Source organism: Sorex araneus, chromosome 4, assembly GCF_027595985.1.
Source record: "Sorex araneus isolate mSorAra2 chromosome 4, mSorAra2.pri, whole genome shotgun sequence".
NCBI classification, from domain to species: Eukaryota; Metazoa; Chordata; class Mammalia; order Eulipotyphla; family Soricidae; genus Sorex; species Sorex araneus.
Window position 1 is genome coordinate 204,133,194 of NC_073305.1, and position 14,685 is coordinate 204,147,878.

General features: G+C 43.9%; 1 protein-coding gene and 2 non-coding genes across 3 annotated transcripts; all 3 read right to left on the reverse strand.

Annotated features, from left to right (window-relative positions):
- Positions 1-481: 481 nt before the first annotated feature.
- Positions 482-14,407, reverse strand: CCT6A (chaperonin containing TCP1 subunit 6A). The gene is made up of 14 exons (XM_004615911.2): positions 14,164-14,407; positions 13,741-13,804; positions 12,005-12,139; positions 10,994-11,167; positions 9,674-9,777; positions 8,103-8,213; positions 7,756-7,915; positions 7,587-7,669; positions 6,095-6,191; positions 5,604-5,751; positions 5,119-5,252; positions 3,688-3,790; positions 2,332-2,404; positions 482-1,798 (listed from the first exon to the last, which is right to left on the reverse strand). The coding sequence occupies exons 1-14, from the start codon at positions 14,298-14,300 to the stop codon at positions 1,726-1,728; spliced, it is 1,596 nt and encodes a 531-aa protein (XP_004615968.1). The 5' UTR covers positions 14,301-14,407; the 3' UTR covers positions 482-1,725.
- LOC129404673 (small nucleolar RNA SNORA15) lies at positions 5,422-5,555 on the reverse strand. The gene has a single exon (XR_008630042.1). It is a non-coding gene; the product is annotated as a small nucleolar RNA SNORA15 (small nucleolar RNA).
- Positions 11,242-11,371, reverse strand: LOC129404684 (small nucleolar RNA SNORA22). Its single transcript, XR_008630053.1, has one exon. It is a non-coding gene; the product is annotated as a small nucleolar RNA SNORA22 (small nucleolar RNA).
- Positions 14,408-14,685: the final 278 nt, after the last annotated feature.

A 14,685-nucleotide genomic window follows, 5' to 3' on the forward strand; every position in this document is an offset into this window, starting at 1 on the left:
CCGGGCGCACGAGCAGAGCGGGGGGCGGGGTGCTACTCTGCTGCGCATGCGCCCTCCCCTCTAGGAAGCTCCAGCTCTGACGTTGTGTGAATCCCGCGATACCAGAGCTGCGCAGACGCGACTCGGGGGACGAGGACGGGATCAGCAAATTGGAATCAATTTTCTCAGTCAATTGAGAAGCTATCATTCACAATGCCCTGGATTAGCTTGTGATCCATTTGGATTAGTTTCTACTTTCTTTTTTTTTTTTTTTGCTTTTTGGGTCACACCCAGCGATGCTCAGGGGTTACTCCTGGCTCTGCACTCAGGAATTACTCCTGGCGGTGCTCGGGGGACCATATGGGATGCCGGGGATCGAACCTGGGTCGGCCGCGTGCAAGGCAAACGCCCTACCCGCTGTGCTATCGCTCCTGCCCCAGTTTCTACTTTTTTTGAATTAGGATTCCCTTCGCTTCCTGGAACACCACTACAACATTACGGGTCTGTTTTCAGTTTACTATTTATTGCACATTCACTATGCAACTGACATGTCCACAATATATAAAGCTTAGCAACATTTCACCTTTGGAAGTGCAAGGATATACTAAGTATATGAAAACGAATCTTTTGAAATATGTAGAGAAACAAGATTTGGGGTGAGAAAAAGATGAGGGAAGAGGGGGTTGTGGTTTGACATCTTAGCGTTAAGACAAGTTCAGACGTGAAAACGTAGTCCGCTTGAAACTCGTTTCCTCTACATCATAACTTCAACCATATTCACCTGTTTCTTCTCTGCCACTTTGTATTTGTCGCTCTCTCAATTTCCTTTCCTCTAGTTCATTTTTCTACCCACTAACAACTCAAATTTTTCTTTTTTTCCCGCTTTTTGGGTCACACCTGGCAATGCACAGGGGTTATTCCTGGCTCTGCACTCAGGATTTACTCCTGGCGGTGCTCAGGGGACCATATGGGATGCTGGGAATCGAAGCCAGGTTTGCCACGTTCAAGGCAAACGCCCTACCCGCTGTGCTATTGCTCTAGCCCCTACAACTCAAATTTTCTGGGGAGAATTTAAGCAAACTTAATTGAACAGCAGGGCAAGTTCAACTGACCCAAAAATTTTACTCAGAATTTATACCAGAAACAGGGATGCTTTCGAAACCTAATGTTACTCAGGTGTCATTTATTTATTTTTTGCTTTTTGGGTCACACCCGGCGATGCACAGGGGTCACTCCTGGCTCATGCACTCAGGAATCACCCCAGGCGGTGCTCAGGGGACCATATGGGATGCTGGGATTGAACCCGGGTCTGCCTCGTGCAAGGCAAACACCCTACCCGCTGTGCTATCACTCCAGCACCCTTAGGTGTTATTAGCATAAAAAACTTAAATGCTTACATGAGGGACTACTGGATAAATTAAAATGCCCATTAGAAGAAACTATTAAACCATTCATTTATCAAGGAATTTTTAGTAACAAAGTAACATGCTTATCTAACGAGTATTTTTTAATCACTGAAGATAAAACAAAACATCCTACTGAGTAAAAGGGCCTGCTTTATGAATATACCAGTGCAATAAAAAAAAATACTGTAATTATATTTCAGAACTTCAGTTTGATAGGTGCCAGCATTCCTTTTTCATATGGGAAAAATTTCTTTGATAATCACTTGAAGCTTGGACAAAACCTTCATAGCTCTATTCTTAGAATAATTCCGTAGACTTTGTAACTCAGATGAGCTTCAATTCAACCCTTCAGAGAAGACATTCCAGCTCGCATAATCTCATCCACCAGGAGAATGTTGGTGGCAATCACAGTGCTAAAAGGGGGAAAAACACGCAGATTGATCAGACTGAGACAGAAATAATAATTCAATTTCCAACTGTTCTGTACACACTATTACCCAATTATACTTTCCCTTCCCCCTGCACACAAGCTAGTTGAGGTTTTTTGCATTTAGTTGATTATATCCTCTTTGGCTCTTCCTGGCAAGCTCCCTGTGGCATATTTGATATATGAGTAAGTCTCATATATCATAAATGAGTAAGTCTCATTTCCCTGACCCTGAAAAGAGCCTCCAGTCGTTGGGAAAGACGAATAAGGAGAGGCTGCTAAAATCTCAGTGCTGGGACGAATGGAGAGGTTACTGGGCCTGCTCAAGCAAATCGATGATCAACGGGATGACAGTGATACAGTGATCCTCTTTGGAGAAAAGTAACTACAGAAAACTACACAACTACTCCTGACAGTCCTTTGGGAACCAAGATTACCCTACCAACTGTACTATCTCTCCAGCCCAAGAAAATGATTCTCTTTTAAAGGTGGTTTTATTTTTGGTGTTCCCCAACTTACCACGAATGAAGAAGTTGTTTCTTTACACAGTAGTTATCCCATACACCCACTTCTGCTGCAACCATTGGCTCACCTGAAAATGACAGATGAATTCTTTTCAAAATTTTTAACACAGCAGAGATGCAAAGAATGTTACCAAAAAGAACAGTAACCGATTATTATTTCATGTAGCATTAACTATAAAAACCCAAGTTCTAACCTGGCAGGACATTTAGTTCAACTTTCTACTTTAAAACTATAGCTTCTTTCTACAAAACCAATTTTTGGTTTTTTTCTTCAGGCAACAACCTGTGGTGCTCAAGGCTTCTTCTAAGCTCTGTGCTCAGTGATCACTCCTGAGCAGAGCTCAGAGGACCATATGTGGTGCTGGAGGGCACTGAACCTGGGTTGGCTTTCGCACAGCTAATGTCCTGTATCACTCCAGCCCCTACCTACAAAAACAATTTTTATTATAATGGACCTCACTGAAGGTGCTCAGGAAAACACTAAGGTGCTGTGGAATGAACCCAGGGCTCTAGCGTGCAAGCCAGACCCTCTGATTCTTGAGTTATTTGCCCCTCTCTCCTTTGCACAACGTCTACTTGGAAGACTTCTACTGATAAGATTGCTCTATTTGGCTACCAAATGCACGGATATCTCCCTTTTTCTCAATACATTCTCCCTTGTCTATATTAAAATACATTATTTAGGACTTTGCAGAAAATAGACTTGTTTCTCATTCCAGAAACCTCTACTTTGTGTGAAACAAGATGATTTTAATTAAAATTTATTTAGAAAGATGTGAGGACAGAAGGTAGAAATGTAAATGTGCTAAAGAAAACACAGGCAGCAAGAGACAAGCAAGTGTTCAAAAAGAGCACGGGCTTGGAGAGCAAGCCTCTTCTACTACAGAGAATGTATTTACTGATTCTACTCACATATCCCATGGATGGATCTCAACCATCTTTCTTTTTTAAAAAATTGGCCTAAGACCAGAACTTCACTCATTTCACTGGATTTGGTTCCTATTACAGCATGTTTTCCTTACCCTTAGAGTTGTGGGGGTGGTGGGGGGAACCCTAGCGGTATTCAGGGCACCATGTGAAGGTGGGAATTTGAGCCAGTTAGGGCTAGTGCAGTTGAACGTGAAACAAGCACCTTACCTCCTGTATTATTTATCCAGTTCTAAGCCTTTGATATTAACCTGAACTATATTACCATTCAGCAACATCAGATCTGTTTGAATTCAAATGTTTGCTTTCATCCAATCACTCGACTAGACATTCCATTTTAAGAAATTCCAAGATTTTCAGTCTGTTTTTGTTCTTTCTTGGTTCCCCCTTCCCCTCCCGCTAACAAATAGTTGTAGTTTCTTACCTGTGTTCAAGTCCACACCGACAAGTTGACCAGACTCTGAATGTTCTGCTTGAACTTTAACTAGTGTTTCCTGAAGGTCAAAGCCAGAGTTCTGAGCAAGAACCTAAAGCAGACAAATGTAATCCTTAAACACAGGATCCTAAGAATGGTTACGTCTACAACACATAAAAAGTATCTTCATACTCCAACCCCCAAATCAGACAATAATTTTATTGTATATCCAGTATCTTCACTTCAAAGAATCATGACAGGTCATTATTATTAACTTTCTACCCATCCCAATCCTGGCTAAATTTTGTTTCTTTTTCTTTTTGAGTCACATGCAGCAATGCTCAGGGGTAAGTTACTCCTGCTCTGCACTCAGGAATTACTCCTGGTGGTACTTGGGGGACCACATGGGATGCCAGGGATTGAACACTGGTCGGCTGTGGGAAAGACAAATACCCTACCCGCTGTACTATCACTCCAGCCCTAAGTAACTTTTAATAACACACACATTAAAAGAATCATGACATATTGCTGCTGAACTCTCTACCCATCCCAAACACTTAATAACTCCCACAAAGGCACACAACAGAAAATAGTATTAACATAATTTAACCAAAACAAAAAGCAAGCTTGTACTTGCTTGGCCTACTCCTTAGGCCACAAATTCTGTAACAGAAATTACTTTAAAACCAAAGACTAACTTTTACTAGTAAAACTATGAGTGATTCAAAATGTGTTATAATTTAGATTACTATAAATCAACTGCCTTTGATTTTGATCCATAACATTCTCTCAGAATAATTCTCTTGGGTGAGGGAGATGGCTCAACAGCCGGAGCTTTGGGTTTGATTTCTTATTTTGGGATGATACCTGGTAACAATCAGGGAACCACATTCGGTGTTAGAGACTAAACTCAGGTTGGGAGCATGTATAGCAAGAGCCACAGCCCCCGTCCTGGATTTGATTTGTTTGCTCTTGGGCCATACTTGGTAGTGCTCAGGGATCACTCCTGCCTGGGCCTAGGGAACCATATGGGGTGCTGGGTCTATTAGAACCCAGGTCGGCCTAGTACAAAGCAAGTGCATTACCCATGTTGCCACCTGTAACTTCAGATGTCATTCAAGTTACCCTTCCAGATAACTAAATACATCTGGATAAAGACATAACCTGTACGAGTGTTAGGAAAAAAATAAGTAAATAAAACTTCATACAAAATTCACAGTATGGGGGGAGGGGGAACCCATTACCAAAAAGGTTTGTTGAGTTTTATCATTTGAGTGGCTTGAAAAAGAGGTCTGGAGCAACAAAGTCAACTAAGGCTCAATCCCTGGCACCTTACATGGTCCCTGAGCTCTGCCAAGAGTGACCCCTGAGCACAGACAGGTGTGGTACTGGAAATAAATAAAGTCCAAAACACAAAAACTGCTTTATAAGTATTCATACCTTGGGAATAATGAGTAATGCATCAGCAAACGCCTGAACTCCGAGTTGGGCCCTGCCCTTTATGCTAGGCTTATGTTTAATCAGGGCTTCTGCCATGGCCACTTCCACAGCTCCACCACCTGGAACTACGCATCCTGTTTGAGTGGGGAAGAGAGAAATGATAAGGCTCAAAATAAACTGTAAAAAATTTAAATTAGAAGTTAAAAGCACAAGTTACAAGACAAAATTGCATCTGAAAACAATATACCAAAATTTTAATTATTTTTCAATTTAGCAGTTGGAAACTAAGTATTAGCTCTCTTTATTTGTAGCCACTTTTAATAATGATATGCCACAAAAAGCAACATATCAAAAGCCTTTTCAAGGGAAAACTTTACTTTTGCATGGTGTCTGGCTGTGTAAAATATTGATAAAAAGAACACAGTATTCAGCCATGCTTTTCAGATTAGTGAAAAGAGATAGTTTAAATACACAAAAACTCTTACCGTCATCAATAGCATTTTTAACAGCTCTCAAGCCATCTCTTATCGCATCTTTGATTTGTGTGAGTGTGTGCTTATTTGGTCCTTTGACCAATAAAGTCACAGAGCGAGGATTATTACATTTCTCAATAAACGTAAACTTCTCTTCTCCCTTTGCAAAACGATTCAAACATTTTCAAAATCAAATTTTGTACAAAAAATGAATAGAGAAATATTAAGCAGCACTTAAAATTTAACTGCACATAGAAAATATGATCGTCCCACCATAAGTTGATCACTACACTAAACCAAAGCAGAAACCTGATCCTGATTTTAGTGAATTTTGGGGGCCGCAACCTGGTGCTGAGGAGAACATATGAGGTAACAAGAATCAAACGCAGGTTGGCCACACACAAGGCAAGCTATAGTACAATCAGTAGTAATTTTAAATAATTTGTAGTCATTTTTGTGAAGAATTCATGAACCACAGGTTATCATGGAAAGAAAATACTTACTAATGTATATTCATAGACAAGTCCTGCATGTCCCAGACAGTCAGGAGTTAGGTCGTCTAAAGAATTTAAAGCTAGCCCACCGCAAGCCAGAGTCAGCCTGAAATATCAAAGTTTTGAGATGTGAGTGGTATTATGACATTGGAAGAGAATAATCATTTTTAGGAGACAATAATTTTGAATTAGACAAAAACATTATATTCCTTTTTTTTTTTTCCTTTTTGGGTCACACCCAGTGATGCACAGGGGTTACTCCTGGCTTTGCATCAGGAATTACCCCCAGCAGTGCTCAGGGGACCATATGGGATGCTGGGAATCGAACCTGTGTTGGCAATGTGCAAGGCAAATGCCCTACCGGCTGTGCTATCACTCCAGCCCAAAACCGTTATATTCTAAAATGTCACTGGAGGGGCCAGAGGATGTTTGCCTTGAATGGCTGACCCAGGTTCAATCCCCGGCATCCCACATGGTCCCCCAAGCACCGCCAGGAGTAATTCGTGAGTGCAGAGCCAGGAGTGACTCCTGAGCATCACTGAGTGTGACCCCCACCAAAAAAATTACAGTAAAATAAAATGTCATTGGGGATGGGCCCACACCCAGCGGTACTCAGATTTACTCCTAGTGGTGCTGGGAATTAAACCCAGCATTGATTTCATGCCAAAGTAAATGCCCTACCCCGTGTTATCTTTCCAGCTTCTCAAACAGTCATTTTATCTAAAAGCCATTTGCCAACTAATTGAAAATTCTTTTCACACTAAAGTCTCCATTTAAACTTCTCTTCCCAAATTGGTAAACATTCCTTTGATAAAAAACTCAAACCTGGTCAACAGCTCTTTTATCAGGATGAGCTCTTATGGAGAAGTATTTCTCAGAAACTTATTTCTTGACATGTAAAAATACGTACATATATGTCACAGTTTAAAACAAAAGAAGTGTGGTCCGAGACAGTATGGGGTCAAGACAAGCGGATCACCCTCGTTTGATCCCCAGCACTGCTAGAAGTGACTCAGGGACATGGAGTCAGCAACAGCTCTTGAGCACTGACAGGTGTGTTCCAAACAACCCCAAGCCCCAAAGCCGGGGCAAGCAATTAAAAAGGGCTAGTGTGCACGTTTTGGTCTAGGGTCACTCCAGGGGACAATATCGTCTCCTGAACACCACAGGAGTGACCTTCCAAACACTGAACTGGGAACAGCTTAGGACTGCCGAGTATGGCCCCCAAAGCAAAAATAAGCATATACCAAAACTCGGAACAGCATTATTCACAAGTCAAAACATACACAGCTTATGTCCACAAAAGCACAAATAAAATTAACATAGAATTAGGAATGAGATTACGATAAATACAGATGAAAGACTAATTTTTAACAGAATGTTAGAACTTACCATAATGAAGACTTACTGTACTTTATCACAATAAAGAAAAATGCAAAAAATAAGGATAATCAGGTTAACTAAGTAAAATTTGTATCATATAGCTCTCTGCTACCCATACCTTTCCATATTTCTCCTTTTAGCTCTGCGCAGCGCTACTATGCCTTCTTTTGCAAGAGCATCTAAGGAAAAGGGGTCAATTCCCTGCAACAAAAATTAAAATTAGTTCCGGTCTCATTTAAAAAAACAAAACAGAGAATCTAGTTTGTAAGTAAAAATTTCACCCTCACCTTTTGATTCACAACAACAAATCCTTTATCTGAATCACCACAGACTTTCTTTTTCAATTCTATTATTTTTTTAACTCTATCTTCAATAAATTTTCTTTCAGCTTTTACTAGTTTTTCTCTCTCTTCTGCACTCTTGTAAAAAAAGCCAGAATTCACTTCTCTACCAAAAAAAAGTTAGAGAAGAGAAAATGTTTACTCTTTGAGCAAAAGAAGAGCCAGAAGTTAACTGTTAACAGTTGAAAACCAAACAAAATAAATCACTCTTTACAGTGGGGAAAACAAATCTCAAAAAGTGCCCCTAATACCATTCCGCGCCTCTATTCCATTTTTAAGGGATTTAAACTCACGTTTTTTCGTATTCTAATGACACATTGCAGGTGAGAATGAATGCATTTTCTACTCTTTTCTTCATATCAGGATGCCGTGCCCCATGGTCCAGAACAAGACCTCTGATTAAGCTGTTAAACAACAAACAAATATTACCTCCTGTTTCATGGGATTTAGCACAGGCTAAAACTTAACACTACATTGGGACTAGACAGCTAATTTCCCCATAATTAGCTTTAACTTATCAGAATGACTCCTTCAAAACCATTCAAACCAAACAACTTTGTTAAAATGTTAATATTGATAATTAGTTTTACTTTTTTTTTTTTTTTTTTTGCTTTTTGGGTCACACCCAGTGATGCTCAGGGGTTACTCCTGGCTCTGCACTCAGGAATTACTCCGGGCAGTGCTTGGGGGACCATATGGGATGCCAGGGATCGAACCCGGGTCGGCCTCGTGCAAGGAAAACGCCCTACCTGCTGTGCTATCGCTCCGGCCCCTTAGTTTTACTTTTGTCATAATCAGATTTAGTTGATTTTTTTTTGGCCACACCCAGCAGTGCTCAGGGCTTACTGGTATACTCAAAGGACTGTATGTGGTGCCGGTGCCAGGGATCAAACCTGGTTTGTGGCAGGCAAGTAAAGGCCCTCCCTGACATATTCTCTGGACCCCTTAGCTTTTACTTGGTACCTGAATACTAGCAAATATACTTACTACTCAAACGTAACAACCTTATCTTCCACAGAAAATTTAGCAAGGATCCCCTCAACTAGTATAGACTTGATTTTGCAAGGCTGGAGGAAAGTACAGTTTGATCCCCAGCATCCCATATGGTCCCGAGTAGTACCAAGTGTGATTCCTGAGTGCAGAGCCAGGAGTAACCCCTGAGCACTGCCAGGGGTGGCTCCAAAACCAAACAAAAAAGAATGATCCCCCGCACTCACATGATCCCTCAAGCCCACCAAGAGTGATAACTGAGTGCAGAGCTAAGATATAACACAAAGGGAAAATATTCTGGAAAAGTACTTTGGCCTTTTGGCATTTATGAAACATTTAGGTGCAAAGCACATATCGGAAACTCAAAAAGAAATCTTTAAATTATTTTAAAGACCTAGACTGAAATCATTTATTTTTGTTTTGGGGCTCGGCACTGGTGTCCAGGAAACCACGCGATGCCGGCATTCAAATCCAGACTTCCTGTGCGCAGAGCATGCCCTCGACCTATTAAGCTCTCTGGCCCACTGAAAATGTCATGATTCTGGGCCATACCTAGCAGTGCTCACGATGGAATCCAGGTTTGTGGCTTGCATGATAGTACCCTGTTCACTGTATTGTAACCCTGCCCCCCAGAAGAATTTTTGTTTTCTGTGCTAGGAACTGAATCCAGACTCATGCATGCAAGGGGTACATGCTTTACCACTAAACCATCGATGTGGCTTTCAAAATGGCTAACAATAAGCCCACTGTTTTCAAGAAATAAATGTTAAGAGAGAATACACATTTATATACATTACTACACATTTATTAAGGATAAAAAACAAATGCATAATAGGAAGCATACTTTACAATCTCGTGGCATTGTGCCACCTACCTTGTATCAGTTTCAGATTTATGTTTCATTTCCATTATCTCAACCATGAAGAGGTCAATAGGTTCATCTTGTTTTTTAATGGCCAAAATAGAGTCCACTACAGCCTAGAATAGAAACATAACTATTAAATCGACAGTGTTACTTGCTCTTTTTGGGGGTTGTTTGACAGCAAAAGGCAGGACTTACTCCTGGTTGTGGTGGGGGAATCAGAGCAGGCACCTCAAACCCTGGCCAAGCAATTAAAAAGGGTTTGAGGTGCCTGCTTCTTGCTCTGCAGTTTAGTTTCTTAACTTTATTTATAAAGAATTAAACTCATTTCCATCTCTGGAATCTTAATTCACAATAACCCAAGCACAGCTATCCCTCGTATTATCAAACATAATGGGGCCAGAGCGATAGGACAGCAGGTAGGAAATTTGCCTCGCAGCAGTACACCCAGGCTCGACCCACCCAGCAACCATGATGCCCCCCCCAACCCATCAGGAGTAATCAAGCCTTGATTGAGCACCACTGGCTTTAACAACCCTTCTTCTCCCCGTCTGCCCCCACCCCCCACCAAGACTTCAAGTGAAATCTTCCCTTTGGTAAAGAAATCTCCATTTATATACCATTTGGTTTGGGGGCCACATATGCTGCAATGCTCAGGAAACAATATGGATGCTAGGGATCAAACCTGGGTTGGCCACATGCAAGACAAGCACTGTACCCACTGCACTCTCTAGCCCCTCCATTAATATATATTTTATTTTTGCTTTTTGGATCACACCCAGCGATGCTTAGGGCTTACTCCTGGCGGTGCTCGGGGAACCATATGGAATGCTGGAAATTGAACCCGGGTCAGCCATGTGCCCTACCTGCTGTGCTACCACTCCAGCCCCAGTATTATATATATTTTAATAGCATCAATTATAGTTTCATAACCTCGGTAGGAAATAGTTACTTGATGCTTTCATTTAATCTTTTAGAGAAAGAGATCAGGTTCTCATTCCCACACAAAGAACCTATTTCATACAACATGATACTACACAAACTAGATTGAGGGGCCAAAGTCATAGTACAGCGGGTAGGGCATCTGCCTTGCATGTGGCTGACCCATGTTCAATCCCTGGCATCCCATATGGTCCCCCAAGCACCACCAGGAGTAACTCCTGAGTGCAGAGCCAGGTACCCCTGAGCATTGCTGGGTGTGACCCAAAGAGGGAAAAAAAAAAAGCCCAATTAACAAAAACTTTAGATTGAAACCTGCAATTAAAATTGGTAAATAAGCAGAAATGCTTCTAAATTGGTGATTTTCTCTACCAGACAGATACAAACACATACCTCTGTTAAGACATCAGCAAGTTCAGCATGAACTTTAGTACGTAGAGATGTTCTGGCCACATCTATAAGTACTTCTCTGTCCATTGGCTTGCTTACTTTAACTTGTTCCAAAAACTGAAGTGCCTTTTCCTTTGCCGCTTCAAATCCTTCTGTTACTATTCTTGGATGAAGACCCTGTAATGAACATACAATTATAAAACCACCATCAATCCTAAAATTCTCCAATTTAAAAAACATACAGTTCCTTATAATGTGCTGACTTTCTGAATACACTTAAAAGGATAGTCCTTTCAGTGCAGAGGAAAAGAACAGACATTGCTCTAGCACAGAGTTAAAACCAAGGGAACTATAAAGAACACTTGGGTGTTCACTGTGCAACCAAGAATGTCACAAAATCCTCAGAACATACCAAATTGTGGTTAGTAGGAACCATTTTATGTTTTCCATAGGAATCAAACCTGGGTCGGCCGCGTTTAAGGTGAACGCCCTACCTGCTGTGCTATTGCTCCAGCCCCCAAACCGGTGACATTCTTGAACCACAGAGTACAGCAGGTAGGGAACCTTCCTTGTACACAGCTAGCCGTGGTTCAACCCCTTGCATCCCATACTATCCCCCAAGCCTCACACCATAAGTGATCCCTGAGCACAGAGCCAAGAGTTAAGTGCTGAGGTGAGGACTGCCAGATATGGTCTCCAAACATAAGCTGTGAAAATCTTTTCGTTCGCTCTTTTCTTTGTAAATATGTCTGCCTAGTTCTTAACCTAGTCCTCATTTTAGCTATTACTAATCTGTGCTAAGGACAAATACTAATCATACATGCAATGCAACATGTGCTTTCACGCCAAAGAATGATAGTTATTCAGAATCACAACATATCAGACCAGGATAAAAATTCTGGCTCCCACATTTAAATCATTTGCACTTAATATTCTGCTATATGACCTCTGCTACAGGTCTCGGATTATTTACTAGAAATAAAAAATATCACATAAACATAGAAGCATGTATACTTCAGAAATATAGAGATCCGCCTGTTTCAGCAGCTCCCCGATGATTAGGACATTAGAAGTGGTACCATCACCAGTTATGTCATCCTGGGCTGTTGCCACTTTGGCTATTAAGGAGGCTGTTGGATGCTGAATTTGCTAGAAACAGAAAAAGAGAAAAAAAAAGATAAAGCAGTACAAATACATTCTAAACAGAAATTATAAATACATTCTAAACAGAAATCATAAAGGGCATTCTTAACTGCAATTTGCAAAATCTGTCCAAGAGTCCAACAATATTATCTTAATCAAATCAACCCAAAATTAATTTTATCCAAAAATTTTCTATTATCAAAACCTTTGTTTCGAAACCCATGCAGTGATACTGGGGGCAGGTAGGAATCCATGTTCTGACAAGCCATATGGCAAATTCCCGGCCCCCCCCCCAGGCCCTCCACATCTCACATAAAAATTTGAATTCTCTTGGGGGTGGGGGGAGGCTGGAGTGATAGTGCATCAGGCATTATACTGAGAACAGAGAGGTCTATCGAAGGGTGTGGCCCATAAACCAAGCAGGAGTCCTTTAAAATGCAAGTCCAGGGGCTGGAATACAGTGGGTATGGTACTTCTCTTGCACACGGCCCAGACACCACCAGGATTCAATGCCCGGCGCAGTGCCAAGAGTTAGTCCTGAGCACCAAGGGGCACGCTGCCCCCCTCCTCCACTGGATAAAAACCAAGGCCCAGCAGTCTACAGCAGTACAAAAAAACCCCACCCTTCAGTAATGATTATCCAAGGATGCTTAATCCCTACGTAGACTAATAAGGTCTTATTGGAATCTAGTTCAGGAGAAACCCTGTAGGAGCATTTCCTGTTCTTGTTTTGTGAACCACACAAAAAAACCCAAGGATCACTCCTGGACGGGTCTGAGGGAACCTATGTGGTGGGGTGGGGGGGAGAGGGGAGACTGCGGACTGGATGGGGATCGGGAACCAGAGATAGTACTGCCACAGCCTTGCACAGGGCTAGCCAGGTTTCAATTCCAGCACGCACTACGGTCCCTGAGCCCAGGAGTGATGAGTGCGGCCGTGTGATCCAAAACTCAGGAAATACTCTAAATTTGAAATAAAAAAGAAAAATGATAAAATAGATAATGGAATGAACCGTCCTTTAATACAGAAAATTTTATCTCGTTGGAAACAAGATTTTCAGCTTCTAGGTTAGTCATCTTGCAGATTATCTCATACCTAAATTTGTGGCTCTATTTCTGGGCAACAACACTACATTGATGATGCTACTTAACGGGGAATTTAAGAACGAGTAAAAAAAACCGCTGCTCTCAAGTGATCTAACTCTTGGTCAGTTAAAAAACTGCAGCTGTCTCCTCTACAACGGGAGATTGAAGGGAAGAGATCTGAGAGTTGTACGTGTGACCAATCCTGCAGCACGGTCCACCTGGCCCGTGGGAAGCCTTAAACGCACTAGTGTCATTTCCCTGTAATTGCAATCCTCTCATCAGGACCGCAAATGCGAAAAGCACAACAACAACTAAAACAAAAACACAGCAACTGCCCAAGACTCCCGCACGCCTCGCTCTACGGCGATTACTGCCCACACCCCTTCCTATGCCCCCTCCAGAAACGTCTCGTCGGAGAAGCCACGGGTCTGATTTCCTCCTCCCGCGATAACAAACCTTTCTGATAACTCAAACGTACGACGCCGAGGACGCCGGCTCCGGGCCCCGATGGCGGCCACTCACCATTTCGTGAAGCAGCACGTTGCCATCTTTCGTCAGTTTGATGTCCCCGGCGCCGGAGACGAGCCTGTTTAACGGCCAGAGGGCGATCAGAACCACGCGTGGGGCCTGACCCAGATCCCCGGGAGCCGGGCCCGCGGCCGCGTCTCCCCCCTCCCGGGACCCGATGGCGGCGGGGCCCGCCCCAGCCCCCGCGAACGCCCCGCCCGTGTCTGCGCGCTCAGGCGCGGCGCGCACGCGGGCGGCTTTGTTCGCGACTCGGAGGAAGGGCCGGGGCGGGCGGGCGCCCGGGCCCCGCAGGGCCGGGCCGGGGTCGGGGCCGAGGGGGCCGCCGCCGCACGCGCGCGGGCCCGGAAGTGACGGGCCCGTTTCAGGCCCGCGGAAGCGCGAGGCTCCCGGGGCCGGCCCCGCGCTCCCCAGCCTTACATCTTCATGGTGCCTTTAGGCCCCAAGTTGGTCCTCAGCACGTCCTGCAGCCCCCGCGCCGCGCTGATATTGACCGCCAACGCCGCCTGCGCCCGCGCCACCTCGGCCTTGGGGTTGAGGGTCTTCACGGCCGCCATTGCCCGGACCTGCAGAGGAAAAGGAGGAGACAGCCGCGCGCAGCGCCCACAGGCGGTTCAGCGTGGTGGCAAAGGCGCTCCACGGGTCTTCTGGAAAAGTCGGCGCGCCCGACACGCCCCCTTCTCCCCCCAGCGCTCCCTTCGCCGCCGCTATTGGGCCGCGGGGTGGCCGGCGCCGCTCATTGGCTCACGGCTGCACGTCGCCAGCGCCATCACGCTCGGGAGGAGCCTGTCGCTCTTTAAGGGCGCGCGGCCGGATTCGGTGGCGCGCGAACCGGGGCTAACTTTGAGAGCCAATCCGGAGCCTGAGGGTCGGCGTGGGGCGGGGCCTAAGCGCTGGCGGCCGCTCCTCGCGGGCTGTGGCCGTGAGGCCGCCGCGCGCGCG

Coding starts and splice junctions, on each gene's coding strand:
- CCT6A (XM_004615911.2), bottom strand. CDS start 14,300: ATGGCGGCCGTGAAGACCCTCAACCCCAAGGCCGAGGTGGCGCGGGCG. Junction 12,140..13,740: donor ACGTGCTGCTTCACGAAATG/GTGAGTGGCCGC, acceptor TTCTGTTTCTAG/CAAATTCAGCATCCAACAGC. Junction 11,168..12,004: donor CGGATCTCTATATTTCTGAA/GTATACATGCTT, acceptor TGTTCATTACAG/GGTCTTCATCCAAGAATAGT.